The 13,232-nt window shown below is 47.2% G+C and overlaps 1 protein-coding gene across 1 annotated transcript in view; it reads right to left on the bottom strand.

The window, feature by feature from the left end:
- The window catches only part of Spsb4 (splA/ryanodine receptor domain and SOCS box containing 4), an 87,835-nt gene that overhangs the window by 60,614 nt on the left and 13,989 nt on the right, over positions 1-13,232 (bottom strand). Inside the window, exon 2 of the mRNA XM_008840716.3 lies at positions 8,304-9,144. Coding sequence (XP_008838938.1) covers positions 8,304-8,997 — 694 coding nt within the window. The 5' untranslated portion in view covers positions 8,998-9,144. The remainder of the gene's footprint in view (positions 1-8,303; positions 9,145-13,232) is intronic.

Genomic DNA, 13,232 nt, shown 5'->3' with positions numbered 1-13,232 from the left:
AGCCCTGGACACATGGGAGAGGCTTAAAGCAGATGCATGAGGCACAACAGTGCTGAGCAGCTTGATCAGACTCTGCACACATTCAATCAGACACTAACAAAGGCTGCTTCCATTCACAGCAATCCCTTTCCAAACGGTCACCTCACAGCAAATCTCATACACAATTGGGTTTTTACCTGTGTGTATCATACCACGCTGGCACCTGTGACGCATAAACTGAGTGATTGGGGAGGTAAGGACAAGATGGAAGTGAGTTGGAGAGGAGGGGAAGGGATACATGAGGCACAGCAGCTTGTAGGGGCAGAGTGCAAGGCCCAGGACCTGCCCTGGTGGCTGGTGAGCACCAGGTTTTGCTGACATGGGCTGTTTCAGACCGAAGTATGGAGGAACTGTAGACTGGCTTGTTTGTAGGGTCACCTGGTAAAGAAGGAGTAGGCAGGGAGGATCGGGGCACTGGGGACACTGTGATGGTGTGACTCTTACTCAGTGCTACACCTTCAACATGCATTATTATTGGCACCAGGTAGGAGTTTATTAAAATGCAAAATCTTGGGTTACACAGACCTACTGGGCCATAATCTGCACTGTTGAAACATCCCCAGGACAAATGTCATCGAGACGGCCATTGCCTATATGAGGCTCCTAGGGGATCCAGCCCATGTCACATCACAGCAAAATAAATTTGTTCTTCAGATGAATTAACAGGCTCAGAGGTGAAACTACTTACTCAAGTGACAGCTAATTAGAAGGTCAGACCCTTGTGCTAGGAGATCCTGAGTCCAGCTCTCTTGCCAGACTACACCAGCCCAGAGTGACTCCCAGAACCAAAGTAATACCAGTCCTGTTCACACCTGATTCCAGACACCAGCACAAGCCCCTTGCTGGGCTTGCCCATGACTGCTATTTGTGGAAATCCCCTCAAAGCAGGGCTGTGGCAGCTGAGCAAGACTCTTTATCAGCTGAAAGTCTGTTCTTTCTGTGGGGAACAAAGGGTAAGTGCCAGTTTCTGAATGCTGGGGTCCTGAATGGAATTGCCTGGCCCATTATACAACCTCTAGTCTGTCTGTGTGTGGGGACAGATGTGCAACGCAAAGCACACAATGAGAAGTGCATCATATTTCGAGAGGGGCGGGCAGCGGTGGAGGAAGAAAGAAAAGCTATTCAGTAGTGAGAGGCCAATACATTAATAGGCATTTACTGAGCACCTACTACATTCTGTATATATGGGGTGCTAAGAGATGGGTGGCCATGAAGGCCAAGATGCAGTCCCTACTACTAAGTACCTATCGTGTGCAGCGTTCCATGAGAGGGTTACCACAAAAGTTTAGGTACATTCCCCCTACCTAGCACCTGCTGTACGCTCCGTTCCGTAGGGTGCAATGAGAGAAGTAGCCAAGAAGGCTAAGATGAAGTCTCCATTTCAGCAGCAGCAGCAGCAGAAGCAACAACAGCAGGAACAGCATCGCTATTACCACCACCATCATTATCACAAACCACCATCACAAAATATACACATCATGGCCTATTCTGCACGGGAAAGGATGCCAGTTTCTTATGGTGCTGATGTACATCCTACATGAGGCTTGGATGAACTGGACAACTGAAATAACATTAGTGTAACAGTGTATCTTCAAGCCTCTTAGCGTTAGATCCATGTGACTCTACTGCACTGTCAACCAGAATTGGAATCACCCACAGCATTCACCGATACCTGAGATGTGCTCAGCAGAGTGATGGGAAATGCACAAGGGTTATGACACTGACGGTTGCTCTCCCACACACCTGTAGTAGACCACGCATGTATCCAGCCAGGCTTCATTTCTGCATCTCTTCTGATAAAGAACTCGGCAAGGGCCTATAACCATCCCTACTGCACATATGGAAAAACTGAGGCTTGAGAATGTTCAATAGCAAGAAGGGGGAAGAAATGGGATTTAAACAAAGATGAAAGACTTATTCTTACAGGAAATTGCCTAGCTGTGCAAAAGTAGGGGTGTGAGTAACTAAATTATGAGAAAAACATACTATGAAAATATATGCAACTATTAATAAAAAATGAGGCAGCTCTACAATAACTGATACTTAAACAATTGCCAAGATCCATTAAGGTGGAGGAGGGACCCAAGATATAGAGCAATGCTTACAGTGTGATCTAAAAATTCCTTGTCGTAAATATTTCGGGAAGGCTATATGAGAAACTGCTGATGATGCCTGGTGGCAAGGATGGGAGGGGGCTGGGGACTGGAAGAGGGGATGGGGGAGCTTTGCTGCACAACTGTGTGTAGTGCTGACATTTGTTACCCAATGTACAGCTTACCTATCAAAAGGAAATGTGCCCACATTAAGCCCTGACTCTTTCCATTTGTCACATAGGGCCCCTGACCACCATCCTGCCCTGAGCACTTCATCATTTGAGCAAAGGAGGAAAATCCACCGAATGGGGTCTAGGAGGTACTCAGTGCTAACTGATGGTGCAGAGACAGAGTCTGTCTGGTTCTCTCTGAGCTGGAACGAGGACAAACTGACAGGACAGGGACAAAGAGGGGTCAGACGTGGACTCTGGTGGAGGAGCCACATCTAGTCATTAGGGAAGCTGGGAGGACCTCACTGCCCACACAAGATTCATGAGTGTCGAGCAGGAAGGTGAGACTCAGCACAGAGCAGCTCTGACAAGGGGAGGCTGTCCTTGCACTCCTCCTGTGGAGAATCTCTCTGGCCCTCTCAATACCAGAAGCTTTGGCTGGCTGCCAGCCACCTCTGCTGCACTGTTGCGCCAATAAATACTTGTTGGCAGATCAATTAAACCATCTAGGAATGACGTCTGGACATACAGCTTCTTGTGTTTGGTGCAGGTGGACAGGCCCTCATAGCCAGTCCCAGGATACCATGTCTGTGTTCCGACTCTCCATCCAGAATTGAGTCCTGAGCACCAGTGGACCCTCTGTGCAGAATACCCCAAAATCAACACAGGCAAAAAACCTAAGTAAAATGCTTAGCCTAGGACAAACCCTGTGGTGGTATCTGACAAGTGTAACCATTAGTACCCCTGTATCAAAGTTGATGGGGCCAGAGGCTGCTGGCTTCCACCTGTGTCACACTACAGTCACAATCCAGGAATTCAAAGACAAAGCCCTTCTGTCAGCCCTCAACCACCAGCATGTAGAAGGAGGAGCCAGAGGGCCAGGGGGAGCAGTTCTAGACAAGAGCCAGAGCAGATCCCAAGGCCTGGCTACCCCAGGAGTTAGCCTCGTAACAGTTGGGACATCTTCAGGGTTACTGCCTTCTTTGTGATCAATCACACCTGATTCCCAACAGCAGCTGAGTCATCCTCTGTATCCAATCCAGCTTTTCAGAGCTCTCTTTAGAGCACCTTGAGGCTGGAGAGGAAGCAATGGAAGGAGGGAAAGCAACTGGGACAGTATGGCAGGGCCTCAGCCAGAATCACCACAGAAGGTCACACAGCTGGGTAGAGCCCACTCTCCTGAGTAGCCTGTTCCTGCCTTGTCTGTCAAGGTCCCGAAATGGGGCCACTTGGACAGTCTGCCCTAGCCTGAATCCAGGCTTCTTAACTACTGTGATTTTATACTACTTTTCCAAGCTCTCGGTGCCTCAATTCATTCAGGGTGAGCTGAAAATATCCATATAATAGCTTAAAGAGTTATTATAATGGGGACTGGAGAGATGGCTCAATGGTTAAGAGGACTTGTTGCATTTCCAGAGGACCCAAGTTCAATTTCCAGAAACCAGGTAGGACAGCTCTCAACCATCTATAACTCCAGTTTCTGGGGAATCTGACACCTCTGGCCTGCCTCTCCTGATACCTGCACATACAGACACACGGACACAGACACAGACACACACACAGACACACACACACACACATGAAAATATTTTTTTAAGTTAAAAGAGTTAATGCAATGATTAAATGAGCTAAAATTTGTAAAGGGCTTAAAAAAGAGCCCAGCATGGATGATGGACTTCAGCATTAGCGGGCCCTGGACAATCTGAGTGAGACAGTCTGCCTATGTGGCCAGCTCCATGCTTCTCAGCTCCAAGCTTCTCAGCTCCCTCAGTTGCAGAGCCCTTGGGCATTCTGTGGCTCTTTGCAGCTAACTCCCAGATGCTAAGCTATATCATTATATGGTGTATCAAAAGAACAATTCTATCTGCAGTGAGTTCTAGGACATCATACATTTGCAAGAAGCAATTGTGCTACTGGGATCAAATCAAACACACCTTTTGGAGTTTAGTGTGGTGAGACCTTGTAAGTCTTGCTTTTACAGTCATAAAAATTTATAAATTGAAAAAGTGATATCCATTAATAACTTACTTCCACTGCATAGAAAAGCCTCTACAAAGGCCACACACTTTGTATTCCATTCATAGCTCCCAGGACCTTCCCCAGCTCACTTTCTTAGTGGAAGCAATGGGCCCCAATTTCTGGATGTCTTCTCTGTGCTGGTGAGCCTGATCACCCCAAGCTGAAGAGGGGCACTGAGCCTTTGAAAGAGGAGGTCTTTCAGGGAAGCAATCCCAAGGGAAAGTTCTTTTATTCCTAAGCATGCGTTCACTCAAGTCCTCCAATTCCAGTCAGGTCTAGGTTTAAGGACCTATCACCATGTCCACAACCAACAAAGGCTCAGAAGCCTTCCCACCCACAGATATCCACCTTGGGTCACCTTCTCTGTCCAGGGACTCTACATGGTCAAACTATTTTCCATCCTGGAATCCTTTGTAGAATATGGCTCAGGTCACCCACTACAAGTACCACACAGTCCCTTTCCAGCCACCACACTGCCCTGGGGTTCCACTGCAGCCTTGGCCATGGAGCTGGGGTTGGTTCTAAGCTGAGCTCCCTTCTCTACCATCAATCTCTGCCCGAGGTAGAGGATGCTACTCTTGTCTGGAGAACAGGTTGGCACCATACCAGACAAGCCAACCTATCATTAAACAGGAGGTGCCACAGGCTTGCATCATGTGAGACTCTGTCCACATCACATACACGCACCCCACCACCTCCTGAACTGGTGTTCCAGATTCTGCCAAGCTGGAAAACCCCAGCCAATGGGGAAAAAGCAGAAACAATCCATGAGGTCAAAATGCCTGGAACATGGGCACCTTTCCCACCCAGTCTCTCTCAACAGTGATGAAGATTCCTGACTCTGATAGCCACAAAAGAGTCACAGGGACATCCTTGAAGGCTAAACTGTAGATTGGAATGGATCAATAACCAAGAAAAAGCCTACTTTTCAGGCTTTTGTAGCTAAACCTGCTGTCAATGTCAGGCATTTAATCTTGGCTAGAATTGGTGCTAATACCCAAACTAAGAAAGGGACTTGATATTTTCCCATTTTATAGATGAGTAAAGTGGATCTCATGGAATTAAAGTGACTCACTGGAGACACAGAATTGTTGGGAATGCATGGAAATATGGGACAAATCTTCCAGAGCTTTGGTATACCAGGCCCCCCTTTGGCCCAGTGATTAATTCAGTACTCAACTTTCCAATTCCAATAAACGAAGAGTGTTCGTTGGTGCCTTTGTTTCCTTTGTCCCTGGGGTTTGTCTCATCATGTCTAAGAAGATTCCAGATCCTTTCCATGAGGCATGGTGGTGACAGAATCGCCGTGCTCAGGGCATACTCATCTACTCCAAGGTTTAACAGTTAAACAGAAAACGGAGCACCATTCTGCCATTTTCTACCAATATTAGTCCAACAATTACAAAAACAAAAATGAGTGAAACTGTCGCCAATTAAAGCACTGGAGCTGAGCACTGGCTACTTTTCTTCTTTTGGCCTGCCACTCTCGAAAATCATTAGTCTACACTTAACTCGGGCAAATACAAATGTTACACGAGTCAAAACCTTGCCCCTGACTTCTTCTCTGAAATGTTATTCACAGGCCCTCAACTGAAGAGGGTAAGATGAGAAAACAGAGGCCATCAGATGGTGGGGGTGGGGCTGTGGGGAGGATCTGCTCCTGGAGCTGCACTTCAGTTTTTTCCTATCTCTCAAAAGAGAGGGGGTTCCATTTAAAATGAATAAACTAGGATCAGGACTGCAAATATTCACCTCTGTGAGTTCTGATAGAGGTGTGGGAGGAAGTCTACTCACGTATTAGTTACTTTTCTTGTATGTGACAAGAAGAAACTTAAGGGAGGGTTTACTTTGGCTTACACGTTAAGAAGGGATCTAATAATGCCCGTTGGTGCAATAGTGGCACAAATGTTATGGAAATACCAACCACTCTTCAACTGGATTTAAGATCTGCTCCCTAGGACAGAGCTCATAACTAACATTGATATCAGGCTTAGGAACCTGAGACTAGGCAGGTCACAGGACATAGGGAAGAACCTATTACTAGTTTTCTGCTAAACTATATGGACTCCTAATGACTTATTGTAATACCCACAGATTAATGCATCTCTCAGCTTTCATCAGGGAAGTTTCCTTATGCAGCAGATGGTGATTAACACAGAAACTGACAACTGGCCAATGTGCAGAGAACAAGAGTCTGCAGAACACTTATCCCTGAATGGGACACCTATATCAAACTTCTACCTTCCAAGGCTCAGGGGTCATAGAGAAAGAGGGGGCAGAAAGAGTGTAAGAGGCAGGGGTAGTGGATGACCACAGAGAAACAGTTTTCCAGACATCTGGTCAGTTACTCATATGAACTCACAGCAATGGTGACAGCATGCACAAGTCCCATGCAAGCTTAAACCAGACAAAATCCGAGCACAGACATGGGGAAATGGGTAAGAAATTCCAAATCAACCTAAGGAAATTGTGGCAATCAGTGTTTACTGGGAGGGGCAGAGACAGTCTCTTTCAAGAATGGGAGTCTTGGTAAGTTAACCAGAGTCCAGTGGGTGGACCCACACTGAAGGACATTTGGGGACACAAATTGGACTTTATAGGCCTTATGTATACATAAGTATATATACACATACAATAGAAAACATCAAATGGGATGAGGACGATAAGGGAAGGTGTGGATATGGGAGGGGATCTAAAGGCCAGCAAATTTTATTAAATGAAAATCACAAAAATTTAATTAAAAAAATAAGAAGGGATCTAGTTCACTGTGACAGGAATGACATAACAGCAGGAATATGAGGCAGCTGGTTACACTGTGTCTGCAGCCAGAAAACAGAGTCGGGAAGAAGTGGAGCCACGCTATAAAACCTCAAGGCCTGGGGTTGGAGAGATGGTTCAGTGGTTAAGGGCACTGGCTGTTCTTGCAGAGTACCAGTTTGGTTCCCAGCACCCACATGATAGCTAACAATCATCTGTAACTCCAGTTTCAAGGGATCTGATGCCCTGGGTTCATACCCCAGATTCATTGCATGCATGGTGCATTTACATGCAAGCAAAACACTCATCGCTTAAAAACAAAAGCAGGGAGAGCTCAGCATTCAAACATATGAGGCTATGGGCTAGGCATTTCACACTCAAAGCACAATAACTAGCATGTGTGAATGAGTAAGCCCAATAGAATGCTGGGATTCAAGTTATGTGGTTATGTATACTTCTCTTAGAGGCTACCTTTCCTCCCCAGTAACATTTTGTTCCTATGACTTTTAAACTGCCTCATAGGGTGACTGTGCTTGTTGAATGAAGGAGGACTTCGAGTTGCTGGAGTTAAACCCAGCAGCCTGCAGGGGAGTTTTGCTTGGCCATACAGAATTTTCGTCAGCTGCTAGGCCAGTTCACATAATCTAGATATGTACTTTTCTGAAAAAATCCGAAGAGTCCACGGCCCAGGGCTAATTTCCATGTGGCTACTGTCAGCTGCAGATGAGATATGGTTTACTTTCTTTGACTGCTAACCAGCAGGAGCTGGAATTTCGGTATTCAGACCTGCATATAGTAGGTGGCAATAAATGACAGTTGTTACATTGCTGGACTCCAGTTCCAGGACTAAGTGGTCCTGACACTCTCCTACTATGACCAGACTGGGTCATTTCATAAATCTCTACCGCAGCCTGAAAGACTGGATCACCAATCAAGGCTCTTATTAAGCACACTTACTGTTCTAAGTACACATATTATCTTATTTGAACCTCATGAGTTCCCTGAGTTACATTATGACCACGGTGCCATTTGCAGATGGGAAAACTGTGGTACAGCCCCAAATTGTTAAGCCTCGGAGGAAGTCAATTCAAACTTACATCTCACCACTGTTGTACACTGCTGGATCTCCCAACTGCTGCTTCATGGGCCCTGCTTCTCCTCCTCCCCAACTCTCCTGGGGCAGGCAGCCTTCACAACCACCTGCCGGCTAGGTTAGCACACTTACGATCAAGGCCATTGACGTAGCGCATGGTGACTTCACAGTGGCCCCACACTGCACTCACCACCGGGTACAGCTTCTTGCCTTTCAGGCCCCTGAAGGCCACTCCCAGGTACTGTCCATCCACGATGAAGCTGAGTGTGCCCTCGTCCATGTCCAGCACCACCAGCAGGGAGTCGGGCAGAGCAAAGGCATCGTCCGGCCCCAGGAAGGCAGGGTAGGCCACTCCAGGCCGGTTCTTGCCGTCGTGATAGAGGCGGCTGCGGCCCAGGTCCCAGCCCCAGGACTCGGAGTCGCTGCCCACCAGTGCGGTGTAGCCCACCGAGTGCAGCGGGGCGCGGGCCGTGGCCACACCCACCACCGCGTGGGTGCCCCGCTGCCGCGCTGGCCAGTGGATCTGCCAGGCGTGCAGACCCCGGGCGTGGCCCACCTTGCCGCGGATGCCATCAGTGCTCTGTGCCACAGGGTGCCGGTGGAAGGTGAGCCGGTCATCATCCTTAACAAAGACATTGAGCGAGCGGTCCTCGGGGTTCCACGCGTGTCTCAGCTGCACAGCCAGCCCGGCTGCCGGCATGTCCAGCAGCTGGTCTAGCCGCGCCGGCCGCCCGGGCTCTGTGCCTCGAAGCTCCCGCTTGGTGGGTCGCAGCGCGGGCTCTCGCACCTCCACCGACTTGAGGCTTCCAGAGAGCTTCTGGCCCATGGCTCGCTGTGGCCAGGGGACCTCTGTGGGCCACCGCTACCTCGCTGGAGCCTCTACTCCCTGCAGCCAGAGATGAACCCGGGGGCTAGGAACCAGGCTTCCTGATAGTAGACAGCCTCTGCTGGGCTGGGGCTGGGGCCCAAGCTCCTGGAAGGAAGCAAAGGGCAGAGGTTATTGACAGCAGCATCCACAGCCAGTCCTTCATGGATGCCCAAGTTTTGGTGGGGCCCTTTGCATGCATAATAGCTAATACACACAAGAATTAATAGTTCATATCTGGTTTCCTGATATCTGAGATATGCCAGGCACTGTTCCAAATGATTTACATTCACCAATTCCTATAATCCTTCAATCCTCCCTTTAATTCACGCATGTTATAGTTCCCATTTTATGGAACAGGGAGAGGGTAGGAATTAGCTAATAAGTAACCGAGCCAAAACAAGGTCACCTTTCAGAGTCTGTGCTCTGCATTAGAGCTGCCATGAAAAATCAGGTTAGAAATAAGAACTGTGCTCCCAGGAAGTTGCAGTGCTGAGACACTAGGCCATAGCTAGGCATGGTGTATCTCATGGGTTCCTAGCCCTGGTGGCCTTGAACTTAAAAAATATCTTAAAATGTAACCAGGTTTGGGAAGCAAGGCTTAGTACAAATGTCCAACAGGGTCACTGGGCAACAAGAACATGGGCAACTATGTGAGGATAGGGTGTCATCCTCAGGAGAATGAATAGAAAAAGGAGAAAGGAGCTATGGAGCCAGAGAGCACTGATCCAAGCCCCTCCCCTTAGCTCTGGGTCTGTAGGTCTCTGTTAAACCCTACTTTCCTTCTCTGTAAGATGGGGATAAAACACTTTCCTCCAGGGAGTATGAGAATCTGAAAGACAAGATGATAAAAGCCCAAAGCTGGGACTCTGGAGGAAGAGTTCCTCTCTGACTCTGTTCTCTGGGCATCCCACAGGGAATGCTTTCCCTTGGATATACCAATATTTTCCTGAGGGTAATATAAACATCATTGATACCATTTGTTCCAGTTAGCATCCCTTTATACACAGGATTCCAATTTTCCCAAGAGTAGGAATTGTTCAGGGGAAGGCCAACCAGGGAGCATGGAATACTCCCTTTGATGGCTCTAGATTTGAGGAAAGGAAAGCTACACACACACACACAAACACACACACACACACACACACACACACACACACACACAGGCCTAGCCAGCACAGGCCTCCCCTGACCTGAGAGCTTCTTAGCTCAGAACATCCAAAAGACAGATGAGGATACAGGATGCTTCTGTGTCCTGTCCTACCTATCCATGACTTCCTATCTGAGACGGTTAATTTTCAATTTGATTGAATTGAGAAGTACCTAGATTAATAAAGCTCATGTCCAGATGTGTTTGCCAGGGCATTTCCAAAGAGAGTTAACTAAGGGTAGAATAACTACCCTGAATGTATATGTAGGCAACACCATCCCACAGGCTGGCAGCTCAGAGAGGGAAAGAAAGAAAAAGAGAAAGCCAACTAGTACAGGCTTATTCTCTGTCTCTGTCTCTGTCTCTCTCTCTCTCCTCTCTCAATCACTAAGAGAGCTGTTGTGCTTGGCCATACAGTCCTTACCACAATGGTCAGAAACCTCTATAAGCCTCTATTTTGTGGGTGAAAATAAATCCTTTCCCTGTAGGTTGTTTGGTCAAGAATTTTGTCACAACACAAAGTCTGACTAACACAGAACACTGGAAGTGGGGTGGTGCTGTGACTCTTCTTGATCATGTGGTATAGACGCCTTTGGAACTGGTTTGTGGGACGAATTGAGGAAAGTTTAGAGACGTCTGCTAGAGAAATCCTAGAAGCGTAGCTTAATGGGTGAGTCTGACGGAACCTTAAAAGACCAGAATGCTGACAGGAATGCTGATGGTTCCAGAGGGGAACAAGAACTCCTAGGAAATGAACCAGAGGCCATTTGTGTTAACATAAGCTGTGTACATTTTGTCCATGTCCTGAGAGGTCACAGAAGGCTGAATTTAAAGGTAAAGAACTAATTAATTTGAGAGGGGAGGTTTCAAGGCAGTCCAGGATTCAGGCTGTGGCTGAGTTTCACTAGTTCTTTTAGCCATATTTACAGTGAGAACTGTGAGCAAAATACAATGCACAGTGGAAAGATTCAAACATTTGAAGTTTATCTGTAAATGAAGCTATGATGGTTAATATTAATTCACTAAGGAGACAAACCCCTAGGCATGCCTGTGGTGAAGTTTCTAGGCTGGCTTGAAGTAGGAAGAACACCCCAAAATGCAGGCAGCTAAGGCCCTGGACTGAATAAAAAGGAGAAAGCCATCTGGGCACCAGCATTGCCTCTCTCCCTCCTGTGTTTGCAGTGTAACCAGCTGCCTCACGCTCTTGCTGCCATGTCTTCCCCACCTTCACAGACTGTATCCCCTTGAACTGAAAGCTGAAATAAACCCTCATTTCTTTAACTTGCTTCTGTCAGGTATTTCGTCACAGCAACAAGAAAAGTAGCAATACAAAGCCATATAAAGTTGAGGCTGAAGAGATTAGGACCATTAAAGATAGGACAATAGGAAAAAGGCTTTGAGGCTATCTTGGGAATTGGCTACACCCAACCACAGGCTGGAAAGTATCAAGGTTTTCACCTATTTGAAAGGTTTTTGCCTTGGGAAGATAGCTCCAGGGTGCCCTGATTCCACAGGGTACCTAGGGAAGTGGTTTCCTGTTTTCAGTCATCAAGGCACTCAGACGTCATTACAGTCATTACAGTCACGATCAAAGATGCTCTAGCTGTTTCAGCCTATAGCAGACCTTAGCCTAGGTGGTCAGGCAATGTGTGACAGATATGGAATCTCCACAGCCAAAGGATTCCTAAGGATTTCAAAAGGAAAAAAAAAAAACAAAAACTGTGAAGGTGGAAAAACTTCGAACAAAACTGTGAAGGCGAAGTCAAAGAGGCTGGGAAGATAGAGTTTGCTGAAGGAAACAGCAGGTGGTGAGCATGGCCAGCTGGGCTGCAGGTGATCTGCAAATGACAAGGCCATAGGAGAAGGCTGGCTGCCCAGGCTCTCTGGAGCTTGCTCACATCATGATGCCACGTCCCCCAGACCTATTGTTTTCCCTCCTGGGTTTCAGTCTTGCTTTGGTTCCATCCTTTCTCTTCCCCCATGGTGTCTACTAGGATTGGAATGTTTACTCTGTGCCACTGTATCTTGGCAGCATATAACTGGTTTTTGATTTTTGCAGGTGCTCATAGCTAAATGTGCACCTTAATGTTCAGAGGATAATTTGGACTTGAAGTTTTGAACAGAGTAGGAACTGCTGAGACTTTGAAGACACATAAAATAGACTAAATGCATTTTAAGATATTATGGGACAGGGGTTGGGGATTTAGCTCAGTGGTAGAGTGCTTGCCTAACAAGCGCAAGGCCCTGGGTTCGGTCCTCAGCTCCAAAAAAAAAAAAGATATTATGGGACAGAAATGAGCCTTTTGGGAGCCAGAGGGGAAATGTTATGGTTTGGGCATCAATTGACAGAAATGAGCTATGATAGTTAATTTTTTTCTTGTGTGTGTATACACATGCATGTGTATAGGTGTAGATGCACGTGTATGCAGATGCATGTGTACACATGCATGTGAGTGTGCAGGCCAGAGGTTAACCTTGACTGTGATCTTTAGGTGCCATCTGCCTTGGTGGTTTTTGAGATAAGGAGTCTCATTGGCTTGGAACTTGCTGATTAGGCTGAGCTGGCTGGCCAGCAAACCCCAAGGCTTCATCTGCCTCTACCTCCCCAGTGCTGAGATTACAAGCACATGCCAGCATGACTGGTTTTTTTTACTTGGGTCCTGGGGATCAAACTCAAGTATTCAAGTTTATGCAGCACACACTTTATCAACTGAGTCACCTCCCCAGTCATTACCCTGAGTAATCTTGAGGGTCTTGAAATCCAGACGCGCACCTGGAAGATTAGTCAAGCATACCTCTGGGGCTAACGCAGGCATTCCCTGTGTGTGTCCTAGCCTCCAGTCTGGTCCTCTCCTTTGTCACTTCCTGTCACAATGAATAGAAACTTTGAAACTGTGAGCTGGGGGCTGGAGAGATGGCTAAGTGGTTAAGAACACTGATTGTGCTTGCAGAAGACCCGGGTTCAAATCCCAGCACCCACATGGCAGCTAACAACCGTCTATAACTCCAGTTTCAGGGGATCCAACAGCCTCTTCTGTCCTCCACA

This window comes from Nannospalax galili, unplaced genomic scaffold, assembly GCF_000622305.1.
Source record: "Nannospalax galili isolate Female #2095 unplaced genomic scaffold, S.galili_v1.0 scaffold1201, whole genome shotgun sequence".
Taxonomy (NCBI): Eukaryota; Metazoa; Chordata; class Mammalia; order Rodentia; family Spalacidae; genus Nannospalax; species Nannospalax galili.
This window is presented reverse-complemented; position numbering and strand designations above follow the sequence as displayed.